The sequence below is a fragment of the Sorex fumeus genome, unplaced genomic scaffold (genome assembly GCF_029834395.1).
Source record: "Sorex fumeus unplaced genomic scaffold, SorFum_2.1 ptg000010l, whole genome shotgun sequence".
NCBI classification, from domain to species: domain Eukaryota; kingdom Metazoa; phylum Chordata; class Mammalia; order Eulipotyphla; family Soricidae; genus Sorex; species Sorex fumeus.
The window spans coordinates 24,985,637-25,001,950 of record NW_026606067.1 but is presented as its reverse complement, the minus strand read 5'-3'; the positions used below and the strand labels follow the sequence as shown (position 1 = coordinate 25,001,950).

Here is a 16,314-nt window from a genome sequence, read left to right as displayed (position 1 = left end):
TCATTCTTATTTCTTCGGTCTTCCGTGCTGCTCTTGACACAGAACACCCCACCCATGCTCCCCTTTCAGAGTGTCCCTGAGCAGCAGCTATGTGTGTGTTGTGGGGGGCAGGTGTACACCCACCCCACTAGTGAACAAGTCTGGCGATTTGGGCCAGGGGCTGGCTACAGTGGGACAGTCTCTGTGGAGGGAACAACGGAAGCCGATTGGTGCCACCATGTCGCTACCGCCTGCAAGGCCTGTCCATCGGGTGCTCAGCCCCAGGAGGTGCTGACCTGAGGGGGCGGAGGCTGTAAGTCAGCCGTGCCACACAGCGCCCACCGTTGGCTTTTTGTGTTTTGGGGACCACGCCCAGCAATGTTCAGGATCACCACTGGCTCTGCGCTCAGGAATCACTCCTGGTGGTGCTCAGGGGCCACATGGGATGCCGGGATCAAACCCCGGTCAGCCACATGCAAGGCAAATGTCGTCCCACTGCGCTAACACTCCAGTCTCATGGTTTTCTTCACTGCTCACCTCCCAGTGGGAGGAACGTGCTCTAAAACCCTCTAAATGACCACGAACTTCCCAGCCAATGGTCCCGGTCACATCGCTGTCGACCACTGGCCTCCGTCAGGAGCCTGTGTGGGAGCCAGAGCAGCTGACCCCTCGCAGGGACAGTCCAGCACACATAGGCCCGCACTCGCGCCCCCCACTCCTCGGGCTGCTCTTGCCCCCTCCTGTCATCCTCCTCCCTGTCCTGAGACCTGGTCCCTATGCCTACTCCTAGCGAACCCCTCTGCACCCCACGCCCCTAGCACAGAGAGGAAACAGAGGCGCCAAACAGTGCTGTAGAGTGAAAATTGGTTTATTTTTCTCCTTTTAATAAATGAGAAGCAACACAGCAGCCTGTCTCAAGGACAGCTCCCACACGGAACAATCCACGGAGCCTTTCAGCAAGGGGTGCCGGGCAGCAGGAAGAGTAGAGGCCGGACACACGCTGATCCTGGTCTCCTCCTCCACTGCACACATCAGGTCACAGTCTTCGGTGACAGTTCGCCAAAGACACGACCAAACAATTTTGGTTTAGAAATTGAGCTGGCACGACGCAGAAGAGGCCCTTGTGCAGGTAAAAAGTCAGGGTGAAGCCACGGAGCATCGGCCTGTCTGCAGCGAGGCATGGTGGAGACCAGCCTCGACCTCCAACTTACGTGGCTGCTCCAACTTAAACACAGTGGGCCCCGAACTCCCCACCTCCACACGGGTTTTAACACTGTTTCAGGACTAAACTGAGGCGGATAAATATTTCTGCATTGTAGAATTTTCTTCAGGTGAATCTTCTCCAGGGGGCTGCGCGGACACTTGGAGCAGGTAAAGAACACGTCACTCCTGTCATCAGTGTCTGAGCAGCTCAGGCCACCTCGGTGCCACTTCCCCTTCTCCCAAGGCTCCCCTGGGGTCCCCTGGGCCTCTCCCCTCATAGTCCAATCCTTCTCAATCCACTGAGGACATTAACAAGATAGAAGCAAGCTGATGCAGACTTCTCCAACTTTTGTGACTTTCCAAGGTGCTTAGTGGAAATTTCTCCTAATCTAAGGACACACGTTAGCTATTCAAACGGACTGTTCCCTGAAATGTTAAATGTTTTTCTCCCTGTCCGGGTTCAAACTCACTTTTACAGCACAGAGGCTCCTTATAAAAACCCGCTGGGACATTCACATAAGCTACATTAAGGGGTGGTGTGGAGAAGGGAATCTCCCCGTGGAGGCTGTGAATGGCTAGAAAATTTTCTGCGTGGTTTGATTTCTGGCGCCAGCAGCCCCTTCTCACTAACGTGAGACAGACACGTTCTAGATGCATGTTCTAGAAGCTGACCTTGCTCAGAGAACCAGGAAAGGGGAATACCAGGTCCACCTCCCAGCCATGTAGGGTGGGCAGGGAAAAATAAGCTCTTTTGGACAAACCACCTGAATTCCACAATACTTTAAATATAAAAGCATCTTTTAAAAGATAATGCTAATACAGCACCGAGAGAGAGAGAGAGAGAGAGAGAGAGAGAGAGAGAGAGAGAGAGCAAGTGTATTGTAAAGAAGTAATTCTCTGCTAAAAGTCAAGAGGTGAGTCAGTGCCCAATTCTGCTATTAGGACAGGGAAGAGAGGCTATAGGTGCCCCATTGTTACAGAGAAGTTGCTTATAATCAGGGACAGTGACAAAACTAAACTCTAAAGGCTGTTACCCTCAGAGCACACTAGAAAGTAGCCCTTGGTCCTTGCTTGACACACCACTAAACCCCTCCTTAAATAGATCCATTGCCGGTGTCAGCTATGCCACCTTAGCCTGCGTCCAGAAACTGCCCCACTGTGTGATCTGTGAGATGTTATCATAAATGTCTTATTACTGAAATGTTCTGATGACCAATGATTTGGAGCTGAATATTTTTGGTTTGGTTTTGGGGGGCCACACCTGGTGATGCTCAGGGGTTACTCCTGGCTCTGCACTTGGGAATCACTCCTGGTGGTGCTCAGGGGACCATCTGGGGTGCTGGGATTCAAACTCTGGTTGGTTGCGGGCAAGGCAAATGCCCTACACACTGTTCTATTGTTCTGGCCTGATTTTCATCTTATCACAATTCGAAGCTTTCTCTCATTTACCCATACTTATGGCACTTCCCACTTTCATCCTTTAACTTCACCCCACCCTCCAGAATTCAGATAACTAGCAGTGTATTTAAGGAGTTAATTGCACAATACCAGATCACAGTATTCAAGGTGTATTGCATATCAATAAATTATGGTTTGGCCCATTTATAGAAAATATGTAATTACAATGTGTTCATAAGATGACCTGTCTTGCTGGAAAAGTTAGCTGTTCTTAAATAGACCCATTGCCAGCAATAGGCTTATTCTAGAAAAAATAAAACACATCATCTACCACGAACGATCATCCTTTCAGTGAGTTAACTGTCAAATACCGACACTTTCATCTTAAGACTCATAAAATAACAAATTATTTCAAATCCCAAAATGCAAACATCCATAATGCTCTGAAAGTGACTGATGGGAGTCAGGATACTAGGTTTCTAGAAAAATAGAACTATCCATGAGGGCTGATACTAGCATTCATTCATCTGAAAGCAAATATCATTTTGGCTTTTTTTTCTCCACCAAGCATAACCCATCTAACATGAAAACTGTAACTTTAAATGCTCTTCAACCGTATCTGTAGGTCTGAAATCCACAGCAACAGCAGTTGGGAACAGGTTACTGGAGAGACAGCTGGGCACTGAGGGTGGGAGTAACGGGCAGTCTGAGCGGCCCGCTCCCTTGGCGAGGACCCAGGCCGGACTGCACCCTCAGAGCTGCTTCCCAGCTCAGGACGTGCTCCAGGAGCCTCGCCCGGGTCCCGCCAACACCAGAAAATGGTCTTGTTTCAACACCCATAATCTCAACAGTCACCTTAACGAGCTGGTACTCAGCACGTGATCTCATGTTGTTTCATGTCCTTGAAGCCACCGACGCCTGCATGCTTCCAGCAAGTCTCAGAAAGCAAGGCTGGGGGTACAGAGTCCAGCTCTCAGACAGACTCTGGCAAAGGGAATGTGAGTTCGTATCTCAGAAAATTTAGAGATGCAGATTGAATATATACTTTTGTGAGCCATACCCAGTGACGCTCAGGGGTCACTCCTGACTCTGCTCAGGAATTACTCCTGATGGTGCTTGGCGTACCATACAGGATGTCGAGGAAGGAATGCGGGTTGGCCACGTGCTAGGCAAGCACCCTACCCGCTTTACTGTCTCTCCGGCCCTATGTAGACCGAATGTTAATTTGCAAGTGCCTGAAGTATTTCATTTGGGAAACCGACCCTCCCTGTTATGTGTGAATGATAGCAACTGGTCAATTAACTCACTTTATTAGAATACTCAGCAATAGCCCAGACAGGACAGTCACTGATGCTTAGTATGAGAAATACCCCAGGTGAGGAAAAACAGAAACTTTCCCTAATACCCATGAGTCACTTTCCAAACATGCTGCCACTGTGCTATGTAATGATCTCAAAGGGCAGGTCAATATTTCTTAGAGTGTCAGAGGGAACAAACGACGATTTTTTAAAGTTCTAGCAATTACAATGTGAACAAAGTATAACAACAAAGGGGGGAAAGGAAAGCAGAGAAAACCCAGTAACAATTTTATTTATCCCCCAAGTTAATCTTTTACCATGGAAAAACTGGAAATCAAAAGTCATTATGTTATATAAGGTTTATACTTACTTTAAAACAAAAATGTAACATAGTGTTAAAACTGGCTTCCTAAAACTGTCCAGCACAGCTGTGACCCCACCAACATTCACAAAAGTTGCTGTAGAACTCTGTTCAACAGTCCCTGCGAGTTCTTACAAAAATAGAAGAAACTGTGGCCAGACAAGGACTTCAAATCACACTACTTGGCAAACTCGAATTCGATGGAGTCTTTAAAATCAAGCGCTGTGTCCCTCTCAAGCCTCCTTTACAAAGAGGACTCGGGCTGTTTGCTTGGCATCTTTTTAATCTCTATGACAACAGCAGGTATGTTTTCCACTTTAGTCCTCCGGGGCTTCTTCTCCAGACTTTCACTAAGTTCTAAACAGGAAATGCTAACCGAGGGGGTCTTCTCCCCGTCCTTGGCCCCGGGGGGCTGCGGCCGGGAGCCGCAGCACTGCTTCAGCGCACACTGAGTCCTGCAGGCCAGCTCGCAGGGGGCCACGCTGGCCGTGCCCACGCTGGCGAACTCGGGCTGGATGGTGGTGGCGTGGATGCCGTGGTCGTGGAACACATCCTTGATGATCTTGGCCACGTGCATGTAGGAGGCGGGGTCCTCACACTTGATGTGCGCGGTGGCGATGATCCTGCTCCCAGCCAGCTGCCAGACGTGTAGCTCGTGGACTTCATCGACCCCCTCGACGGCACGCAGCTCCTTCATGAGATGCTTGATGTCGATCTGCTTGGGCACCGTCTGGAGCAGGATGAGGGCGGACTCCTTCAGCAGCGGGTAGGTGGTGTAGAGCAGGATGCAGACCATGACGATGCAGAGCGTGGGGTCCAGGTAAAGCACCCAGCAAGGCCCGGCCGTGTGGACGTCCGCCTGTGTCGTATTCAGCATTTCCACAAAGGTTTTGCAAGGGTCGGGGCTACACGGGTTCACACAGAACTCCCCCTCAGGACAAGCTTTCCAAGAAAAGTAAAAGACTAACGCATTCAACACCACAATCACGGACCCCAGAGCATCGCCGAAGACATGCAGGAAGACCCCGCGCATGTTGAGCTGCGCCGAGTGGTCGTCGTCCAGCTCCTCCGGCTCCGTTTCCGCCATGAGGCTGCCGTTCACCTGCACGGCCGAGGCCTCAGCTCCCGACTGGTCAGCATCTGCGAGGAGATGACCGCGGAGCATCAGAGTCAGAGTCGCCAGCAACCTCCCTGCCCATCCCCACACGAAGGAGGACGCAGGGGAACCTCCGGACACCCACTTTCTGTATGTGCGCAGGGCAAGCGAGGAGAGGCAGCTAGGGGCCGGCCGCTGGCCGCTGGCCGGGGCTGGACAAAGTCGTGGCAGGGCCGCTGCTGCCCCTACACATGGGGGGGGTCATCCACAAAGGGCAGCAAGGAGTCTCAGCAGAGGCCTCGCAGCCACGGAGGTGTGGTGGCCAACTACTTCTAGACTCTGACCCGAGTACGGAGGAGAGGGTCCTGGGCGGGGAGCCTGACCCGGACCCCTGCCTGGTGCAGGGGAGCCGGGCTGGGTGGGACCTGTTCCCGGGGCCGGCTGACTTCCAGCGGCAGGCAGGCAGCGCAGGTGAGTGTGAAGACGGGCCGCTGGCGTCTGGGGTGGCACCCCGCCCCGGCGTGCCCCTCTCCCTCTGGAACGCTCCCGGGCGCGGGTCAAGGCAGTGCAGCCCCCCCACGCCCCCTCCCCGCCGACCCGGACCCACCTGGGCGCTCGGGCTTGAGCCCGTTGGCGTCGCGGCCGCCGGGCACCAGGATGTTGGTCTCCTCGGGGTCGGGCCCCGGCTCGCTGGCCGCGCCGTCGGGCCCGGGTCCGCCGGGTCCGCCCGCTCCTCCGGGCGCGCCGGGGCCGCCCGCGCGCGCCCCCCGCGCCGCCGCCGCCGCCGCCGCGCCGTGGCCGTGGCCGTGGCCGCGGCCGCGGCCGCCGTGCGCGTGGCCGAAGCCGCTGTGATGGTGGAAGAGACAGAGCCCCAGCACGTTGACCACCAGGCCGGCCACGCCGACGGCCAGCACCACGAGCGGCCGCTGGATCTCGTGCGGCTCGATGAAGCGCTCGACGGCCTCCAGCAGGATGGCGAAGCACAGCCCCGTGAGGAAGATGGCGTTCACCAGCGCGCCCATCACCTCGGCGCGGATCCAGCCGAACGTGTTCTTCTGCGTGGCGTGGGTGCGGCGCGCGAAGCGCTCGGCCACCAGCGCCACCACGAGCGCCAGCACGTCCGACAGCATGTGGAAGGAGTCGGAGAGCATGGCGAGCGAGGCGGTGGCGCGGCTCACCACCACCTCCAGCACCATGAAGAGGAAGGTCAGCAGCAGCATGCACAGCAGGCGCCCGCGGTTGCGCCCCCAGCAGCCCATGGCGGCGGCGGGGGCCGGGCGCGGGGCCGCGGGGCCGCGGCGGCGGCGGCGGCGGCGGCGCCCGGGCGGCGCGGGCGGGCGGGCGCGGCGGGCGCGGCGGGCGCGGCGCGCATCGGCGGGCGGCGGCCCGGCCGCTCTCGGGGTCCGCGGAGCCCGGCCGCGCGGCCGGCGCCCGGGCGGCTCGGAGGCGGCGGCGGCGGCCGGCAGCGGCTCCCGGCGCGGCGTCGGGCCGTGCTCGCCCCCCGCCTTTGCAGACGGTTTACAAAAAAACTTTGCTTTGCACTCGGAACCCCGTTTTCACACGGACCCGAGCGTGACACGGCCCCGGCGCCCCGCCCCCCGGCCCGGCTCGCCGCCCCATTGGCCGGCGGCCGCTCACGACAGCCGCCGCGCCCCGCCCCCGTGCGCCCCATTGGCCGGCGGCGCGGCGGGGCGGGCGGGGGCGGGGCCCGGCCGGGGGGCGGAGCCTGCGCGCCGGGCGCCGGGCGTGGGCCGGGGACCGCGGCCCGGGTGCAGCGGCGGCGGAGGCGTGGGGGCGGGTCGGGGTCGCGGGCCGCGTGCAGCGGCTGGGCGGGCCGGGCCGGGCCGGGCGCAGCGCGGGTGGGGGGCCGCGCAGCCCCTCGCGGACTTTGCTCCCGCGCGCCGAGTGCACGTGGGCCGGCCGCTCGGCCCCGCGCTGACACCTGCCGGGGCACCCGCGTCTCCGGAGCCCCCGGCCCGGTGCGGGACGGGCCGCAGGCCGGGCGCCGGGTCGGGTGCGCGGGGAGGTTCGCCCCGGCGCCGCCCCCCCTCCCACCCCCCGCCCGAGGCCCCCGGTGTGATTGTTTGCGACTTGGCCCCTGACCGGCCGCCCCGGCAGGGTCAGCCCCGGACCCGGGCGCGGCTGCCCCATCTGCAGAGGAACGAGCAGCCCCAGGAACTGCCCAGATTCCTCCTGGCGCTAAAATTCGAGGGCTTGGTGATTTCACAAACATTTTATTTATAGCCCCAAGCCCGCCGAACCCTGTGCTAGTTGCTATGGGGAAGGGGCGGGGCGGTGAGAAAGGAGAAGGAGCTTCTGTCCAGGTGGCGATAAAGCCGGACTAGGGGACTCCGGGAGTGCTGACCGCGGTCCGACGGCGGCGTGGCCCGCCGCGCCGGGCTCCAGCAGTCGAGAATTGTCTGAAACTGTAGACCCGGAGCAGCCTGTCCCCGGCTGACACCCCCCACCACCACCACCAAGGTCTGACCTCAGGAGCCCTGACCCCAGCCCCTCTGGATCCCCTCGGTCAAACCCAAACCTGCTGGCCAGGCCTGGGGGCTCCGCTTGGCTCTGCTGTTGTTTGTTTGTTTGTTTGTTTGTTTTAGCCAACCCCCCTTTTAATGCTGCGCCTTTTTACAAAGTGCCTTTTTCAGGTGTGTGTATTTCCTACCTTCTAGTGCCTCTGTTAGGTTCTGCCGGAATTGGCATGGGAAACTTTCCAAGACCTTCCAAGATTCTAGGATTCAGTGACTGTGGTCTGGGAGGGCAAAAGCCGAGGAGAATTAAAGGAATACTGTTGTGTTTCTAACCTTTGCCATGGTGAGAACAAGGTGTGGGGGCTGGTTTATTGCTTTGTTTGGGGGTCACTCTGGGTGGTGCTCAGGGGCTGCTCCTTGCTCAGTAATAGGGGTCACTCTGATATTCAGGGGACCGAGCTTCGGAGGTCCAAGCCCTGGCCTCCTGCGGGCCTGCTTCAAGCAGGCACTCAGCCCTGAGCTGTCTCTCTCCCACACCTTCTCTTGGTGATGGTGGTAATTTGAAGGAGCAGATTTTTTTTTTTGCTTGGTTTTGGTTTTGGTGGGGTTTGGGGGTCAGACTGGTGGTAATCCCCATCACTCCTGGCAGAGCTGGGGACACCAAGTGCAGTGATGGGGATCAAACCCGTTTAAGGTGTGTGTCTTACCCTGCTTTATTTCTGAAGGAGTAGGTTTCAATGGGAAAATGGTGAGCTGGATTTTTTTGTTTGTTTCTGGGGCTGCTCCCAGAAACTTACTGACTGGGTGCTCACGGCTCACGCTCAGTGCCAGGCATGGAAGCCAGGGCTCCACATGGCACACCTGTGCCCAGCCCTTTGAGCATGTCCCTGGCCCTGAACTGGTTATTAATGAGCCTTAGAGGGATCCTAAGGACCAGGCAGGGGACCTTTGTCTTCTCCAGGGCTCCCCTTCGGGTCAGGTGACGGTGCTGCTCTAAGGCTCTGTCCGGCCCCTCCCTGCAGAAGTCAGGGAGCCTCTTTGGTGGTGTCGAGGTGCCTATGGAAGGCGTCAGGCAGTTCCGAGTCCATCTGTTTGGAAGTCACTGAGTCCCTTTATTTGAAGCGAGAGGCCCCTGGAAGCATGACGCTCAGCCCCAAACGCAGCACGGGGGCTGCCACGCAAGAGAACGTTAGCAGCAGAGCTGGGAGAGGCTTGGGCCAAGCAGGGCAGCTTCCAGCGCCAAGGGCCCCCATGCTGGCGTGTTTCTCCTGTCAGCGGCTCCCAGACCAGGTGCTTTCTCCTCTCCTAGCCTGGGCTGGAAGGGATCAGTCCGGTGTCCATTGTCAAAGCGGTTAAAAGTTAGAATCATGCCCTCCAGAAAGAATCATTCCATTGGCATACGCGCTGGGCGTTTCAGCCTGGGACTTGTCTTCCCCGCTGTGGGCAGTGAACTCCTTTTGGCTTTGAGCCACACCCGGCTGTGCTCAGGACTCTGCACACGGGTTACTCTCGGCAGTATTGGGGGACCCTGTACAGGGCTCTCCCTGCTGTCCCATTGATTCAGTGCCCCTGGCTGAACTACTCCGGGAGTAGACCCTTGACCCCATCTGGCTTTTCGGTTCATTGTCCCAGTGGTGTCACACAGCCAAGAGTGAGGTGAGTGTCAGGCAGCCTTGCTTCTCATCAACACAGTCCCTTGGTTGAGTGAAAATTATTTGTTTTTTTTTCATCCCCGCTCTCAAAACTCAGATCATCTGCTGAGTGCTGCAGGTGACCGAGGTGACTGAGGGAGAGCCTGTGCCCCTCAGCCAGAGAGAGTGAAGCCAGGTTAGCCTGGGCCCTGGACCTCTTCAAACACCAATGGGCTAGTGCTGGGCTGCATGTAGAAAACCACCCACCTCTCTGATGTCAAAATATTGAATGTAATCAAAGTAGAGAGTAATGTGGAAATCACCTGCCCCACAGGTAGGGGGAGGGTGTGGGATGGGAGTTTACTGGGGGTTTTGGTGGTGGAGAATGGGCACCGGTGAAGGGACGGGTGTTTCATTGTATGACCGAGACTTAAACCCAAAAGCTTTGTAACTGCTCTCACAGTGATTCAATAAATAAAATTATAAAAAATGAAGAAAAAAAAAAAAACACCCACCTCAGCCCTGGTCCTACGTGCTATAGGACCACGTCCAGGGCCCCAACCTGTCCTCTCCCGACTCCCAATGCCAAGCTCCACCCACTCAGGGAGGCCTTGAGCATCCGCTGCAAATGCTGCTGCTGGATTCCTTGGATTCCTCCACTGCTAGGAGGAATCCAAGACCACCAGGCCAGTGGGTGGTCTTGACTGTTAAGAATCCAAGATAGGGGGGGTATGGTGCCGCCAACAGATCAACCTGTACCTGCGGGGCGAGTGCATCAGCAGCCTGATGGCACCTTCAGACTTCCAGATACCCCAAAATTGCTGCTGTGCCTTTAGCCAGACCCCAAAATCTTGGGGCAAAGTTTACCAAGAAAGTAAACAGCCAAAAGTTAGGTATGTGAGAGACACACCCACGAACCACCTCCGGCTCAGCTATATGCTTGGAGGCATGGCCTCTCTGGTTCCTAATCAAACTGCTTAACGGCCATGATCCCAGAGACTCAGAAACAAATCTCGAAATCCAAAGGCTTTTGGCAGAAATGTGTCCAGTCCCTGCAGTATGTTACTGGCATTGGGCCACCCTAGGTGAGAATAGGTTTCGTGCCTTGGCCTCTTCCCCCTGGCGGCCCAGTGGCTGCCATCCTCCAGAGGACACTGGACAGTCAGATTTGGGCCACAGTGACGAGACATGTGGGGCCTCACAGGATGGGGGTTGAGCTGGCCCTTTCCTCCGGTCCCAACAAGATCCCAAGTCGCCGCCCACAAATGGCCTTTCTGGCTCTTGATCAAGCTGCTTAATGGCCATGATCCCAGAGACTCAGAAACAAATCTCGAAACCCAGCGGCTTTTGGCAGAAATGCGTCGGGACCACGCAGTAGGTTACTGTCACCGGGCCACCCCAGCGGGGAAAGGGTGCTGTTATTCTGCCTGCTCCCCCTTGGCAACTCAGTGGCCACCATCCTCCAGAGGCCATTGGACAGTCAGGTTTGGGCCTGCAGTGACAAGACATACGGGGCCTGATGGGATGGGGGTGGAGCTGGCCCTTTCCTCCCCGTCCTGATGAGACCCTGAGACGCTGCCCACAAATGGCCTTTCTGGCTCTTGATCAAGCTGCTTAACGGCCATGATCCAAGAGACTCAGGAACAAATCTCGGAACCCAGCAGGTTTTGGCAGAAATCCCTCCAGATTTAATTGTTAAAATTTCGGAATTTCAAAATCACGTGGCCACTACTGCAGCCGCATGATATCATATGTTATTCATAACCAGCAATAGGAAACAAATTGTCTACTGTTGCCTTTTCAGCAGATCTGAGTGTTGGGGTAAAATCCCAAATAATAATGGTGGGTCTGGTGTCAAAATATTGAATGTGATCAAAGTAGAGAGAGAGTAACGTGGAAATCATCTGCCCCACAGGTAGGGGGAGGGTGTGGAATGGGGGTATACTAGGGTTTGGGGGGTGGAGAACGGGCACTGGTGAAGGCATGGGTGTTTCGTTGTATGACCGAGACTTAAACCCGAAAGCTTTGTAACTGCTCTCACGGTGATTCAATAAATAAAATTATAAAAAAATTTAAATCCAAGGTAGGGTTCCCAGACAAGGATGCAGAAAGCATGTGTGGAGGGCTCACATCTGACCTTGTGGCCTGTAAAGTACTACTGATGCCCTCTCAGAACAGAGGCAGAGGTGCGGGGTGACTGCTGTTTGTTTGGGAGTGGGAGCACAGGTGAATAATTATGACAAATCAAACTGATCTCTGGCAGCGACACTGAAGGTCAAAGTTGGAAATTTTAGTTGCCTCCTGAGAGGACAGGCAGTAAAATGCAGAATAAACAAGTAACAATGAGTAATAAAGCCCGCCATGACAAAAGGTCCAGGGTAAAAGGGAAACTATGCAGGAAGGTCAGGGCAGGAAGTGGGGGGTGGGGGACACAGCGCAGAGCCTGGTACACCCCAGAACAGTCGCGTGGCCTGCGGGGCGCCTCCACAGAAGGGCACGGGGAGCAGGCAGCAAAGGCACACACACTTTGCTGTCGTTTCCACTCGTGACTGGTGTACGTTGTACCAGAACCCATCTGCTTTTTGGGTCACACCGGGCAATGCACAGAGGTTACTCCTGGTTCTGCACTCAGGAATTACTCCTGGCGGTGCTCAGGGGACCATATGGGATGCTGGAAATCGAACCCGGGTCGGCCATGTGCAAGGCAAACGCCCTACCCGCTGTGCTATCGCTTCAACCCCCTGTACCAGAACCCATCTGGAGGGTTGTGAGACCTTGTAAAGTGTGGACCCAATACTGTTCTCCAGCTCAGACAGAGCTGGGACCCGGCCACCTGGGGAGATCCCAATCTCTCAGCACAGTGCAGAGCACTGCCAGGTGAGCCGGCCACCACCTCAAAGCACACGCACAGGGGACTTAAGCATCCATGCTCCCCATCTCTTCCCTGCAAAGGCAGGGCTGTCGGAGGCTTCTTTGGTTCTTTGTTTTTTGAACAACCTCCAAGATGCTCAGGGCTAACTCCCGGTGGGACTTGGTCTAACGTGAGCCCGCCAGGGGCAAGGCCCTGATCCTTGTACCATGTTTTCAATCTCGAAAGAATTTATTTATTTATTTAATACGACAGTCGCAGTGCCAGGGACCAAGCCCAGGGCCTCTCGTGCAGGGCAGTCTCCCTCTGAGCTGAGCCACCGCCCAGTCAGCAGTGCAGGCTGTGTTCTGCTGGTTCTGCAGTGCGGGCACAGCCTCAGGACTCTCACGCTTGCAGGAGAGAGCAATCTGTGAAAGTCTCACAGCTGTGCGAGCTCAGGACCCTGTGCCTGTTGGAGGGGCTGCATGACTTGGGTGAGGCTACTGCAGAGCTCTGCTCCTCCCGCTCTTCGACTTCTCACAGCCCCCAGGGGCCCGGAGGTCAGCTGGGGGTGCCAGTGCTGGGCGCTGGTGCTCCTGTGTGCTTGCGCCCCAAGCACGTGCAGGGTCCCTCGCCAGGCAGGTCAGCAGTGTCTGCTGGAGGGAACATGGCGAGCTTGTCCCTGCACTCAGGACTCCCACATTCCCGCCCAGCATGCCCAGCCCTCTCCCCACAACGCACCCCGCTTCCAGCAGCCGTCGTCCTTCGCGTGATCTTATCTCACCCAAGAGGCAACTAATTGGACGAAACTGGGACCCACGCTTGGCTTCTGCACGATAACACCCTGGTTCTCACGGTTTCCAGGGCTCATCACTCCCCCGCCTTCACTGGACGCGGTGGTCCGCGCCAAGTCTGAATGGGGCCAAGGCTTAAGAGGCGACGCAGTGCCCCAGGCGGGGGGTACCGGCTCATCCCTGATGACCTGCCGTCTTCACGTGGGTGCTTGCTTCCTGCCAAATTGTGGTGGTGGTGGGGCAACCCAGGGCAGGCTGCATAAGGCGCTGTGCTCTGGGCCCGGGAGCACCTGCAGCCTGCCCTTCTGAGCACCCGGAAATCACTCTGAAGATCAGGGCCTGGCCCACTGTGAGACTCACCTGACAGTCACCCCAGTCTCCAAAGGTGTGCCCCTGTCAGCCCCCTTGGCACACAGCTCGGCGGGGATGTGTCCATTTCTCTCTCCATCTGCACCCACTTCTTCCTTCCAATGCCAGATCGCTGACCAGCTGCTGTCAGGATGGTTGGGCACCTAGAGCTGGGCTCCCAGTGAGTTTGGGGGCTGCTGTGCTGGTCATTTGCAGGCCACACTTTGAGGCCTAGGGAACTAGCTTGTTTATTTGTTTGGGTGGGTGGGTAGGTGTTCGGGGTTTGTCTTTATTTTCTTGGGGGGCGGGAGAGCACCATTTCCAGTGGTTCTCGGGGCTTACTCCTGGCTCGGCACTCAGGGATCCTTCCTGGACGGGCTCCAGGGTCCGTAAGGGTTCTGGGGATTGGACCTAGGTTGGCTATATACAATACAATATATACAATGTATATGTACAATATATACAATGCCTTCACCTTGCACCATCTCTCTGGCCCTCATTTGTTTTCATCCTGGAAGAAGGTGAGTCTGTGCAGATGAGATATTTCAAAAAGCATGTCCTAAGCTCAAATTCGGCCATTTTGCTTTTCTGATATTCATTCTTTCTCTTTGAAGGCATCACTGTGGCATTCTGCCGAAATAAAGGCAAGTATTCTGGGCTGAGTAATGCAGGGGGTAAGGTTCTTGCTCTGCACACGGCCAGCCCAGGTTCTGTCACTGTATAGGGTCTCCTAAGCTCTGCCAGGAGTCAGTCCTGAGCACTGCTCAGTGTGCAGTTCCCTTCTCCCTCCCCAAAGAAATCCAGTCTCTTGCCCCAAGCAGTAGCTCAGTGGGTAGGGTACTCGCCTTGCAGGCAGCTGATCCTAGTCTGACCCTTGGCACCCCACAGGGTCTCCCCAGCCCCACCAGGAGTGATCGCTGAGTGCAGAGTCAGGAGTAAGCCCTGAGCATTGCCGAATGTGGCCCAGAACCTGAAAAGACCAGTCCTTCCTTGTTGAGTTTTGGCCTGCCTGATGTGCCAGCCGTGATAGACGAGTGTTCCAGTCCCCCAGTATTGCTGCGGTCCTTCCAGACTGTGAACGGTTGGTTTAAAGGTTTTCATGGCCACCATTAAGTCAGCGGTGTTTTTATCTCCCTGCTCTCTTTCATTAAAAACAATTTTTATTTCCCTGAGGCAGTGGGCTTGCAAGTCTTACAATGGAGATGTTACTGGGCCCGCTAGAGCAACTCTGTCAACACCGGGAGTGGGCTTGGACCCCGGGTCTCCCTATTCCGAGTGGCTCTGCCACGCCCTGCCCTGACTCACCCTTCGCTTGACAGTGACTAGCACACAGGCTTGCAGTCACACAGCAGCTTGGAAAGCGGAGACAGTGGGAAGGAGGGAGGAGGCCCACTCCCTCCCAACCTGGGTCCTAGTGGACAGGAACTCACCCCTCTGGCACGCTCGCTCCTGCCAGGCCTGCATGCCCCTCTGAAGGTCTCCCCACAGCTGCTGGAGGGCAAGAACCATTTCTTCCATCTCTCTGTGTCCCCAGAGCTCGGGCCATGGCATACAAGCCACGGCTGTGTCCATCCAACCTCATTGCCCCATCCAGAAGAATCTCAGTCTGCCTATGGCATTGTCCACTGCCTCCTTTTCTGCGCTGGTGCCTGCAGGCTACTCTGGTGGTGCTGGACATTGGGACCTGCGGCCACACCTTCCCAACCGACCCGGGTCTTCTGACTCTCTGGGTGTGGCTGGGGGAGCTGAGCTGGTGTGGGCTGGTGACACAAGCCCACTCCAACTTGCTGGCCAGTGGTCCCCGCACTGTGGCACCCATGACAACCCCGTGCTGATGGAGGCCTGAATTGGGGCCACCACCTGAGGTCACTCTTGGGGAGCGTTTGGGGTGCGGTGTGGGGGCAGGAGCCAGGGCCTCGGACACACGGGGCATGTGCTCTGCCCAGCTCCACCCCAGCCTGCCTGACCTCCTGTGGTCCCTGCCCAGGGCTTGGGGTGGCAGAGGCACTATCTGATGGACTCTGAGAAAAGTCTCTCATCTGAGGCCGGGCAGCTCGAGGCTCTGGCGCCTGGGCTCAGTTGGCCAGATTTGCTCTCCAGGTGCCGTCCTGCCCTCTGGGCAGGTGACATCAGCACCTTGGCCCCTTACTGTCACCTCCCTCCTGGTGACAGGTTGACTCCACAGAGCACAGGAGCTCCAGGCATGCACGCCCTCCCCGGCCCCTACTGCTGTGGCCCACAGGTCTCTCTGTGCCCCACTGTGCCGGCCCCGTGGCCCCTCACTGCCCCTCTGTGTCGTGGCTCTGCAGAAGAGGCAGTTTTGGCTTCTCTGGCCCCTGAGCTTTTTTTTTTTTTTGCTTTTTTTTGCAATGCACAGGGGTTACTCCTGGCTCTGTGCTCAGGAATTACCCCTGGCGGTGCTCAGGGGACCTTATGGGATGCTGGGAATCGAACCCGGTTGGCCGCATCCCTGAGCTCCTTTTGTCAGGACTTTTTGCTTATTAGCCTCTCTCTGACTTTTACAATGTTAACTTAATTGGGGGTGCAGGGGGGACAACCAGGAGCCTCCTGTGAGCTTCACTGGGGCTGGGACCAGGGCGACTTTGTGGCAGGGTGTTGGTGTTCAATCCCTGCCACCACACGGAACAGCCCCAAAGCTCAAACCCACAGTAGCAAAGCCAGTGTGGCCCCAAACCCAAAATAATAATGATGATAATATATACAGGGGCTTGCGGGGGCCTGAGTTTGCACCCCAGAACCACCTGTCCACCTGAATGGCTTGAGCAACCGAACCCACACTGCAACCCCAACACTGGGTCACCTGGCATGCCTGGCTGAGAGTCTTGGGGGGGGGTTGCCACTGGACCTTCCCCTTATGTCC

At 56.7% G+C, this 16,314-nt stretch overlaps 1 protein-coding gene across 1 annotated transcript; it reads right to left on the bottom strand.

The window, feature by feature from the left end:
• Positions 1-4,144: 4,144 nt before the first annotated feature.
• Positions 4,145-6,627, bottom strand: SLC30A1 (solute carrier family 30 member 1). Its single transcript, XM_056110786.1, has 2 exons — positions 5,943-6,627; positions 4,145-5,379 (listed from the first exon to the last, which is right to left on the bottom strand). Exons 1-2 carry the CDS (start codon positions 6,592-6,594, stop codon positions 4,484-4,486), a joined length of 1,548 nt encoding a protein of 515 aa, XP_055966761.1. The 5' UTR covers positions 6,595-6,627; the 3' UTR covers positions 4,145-4,483.
• Positions 6,628-16,314: the final 9,687 nt, after the last annotated feature.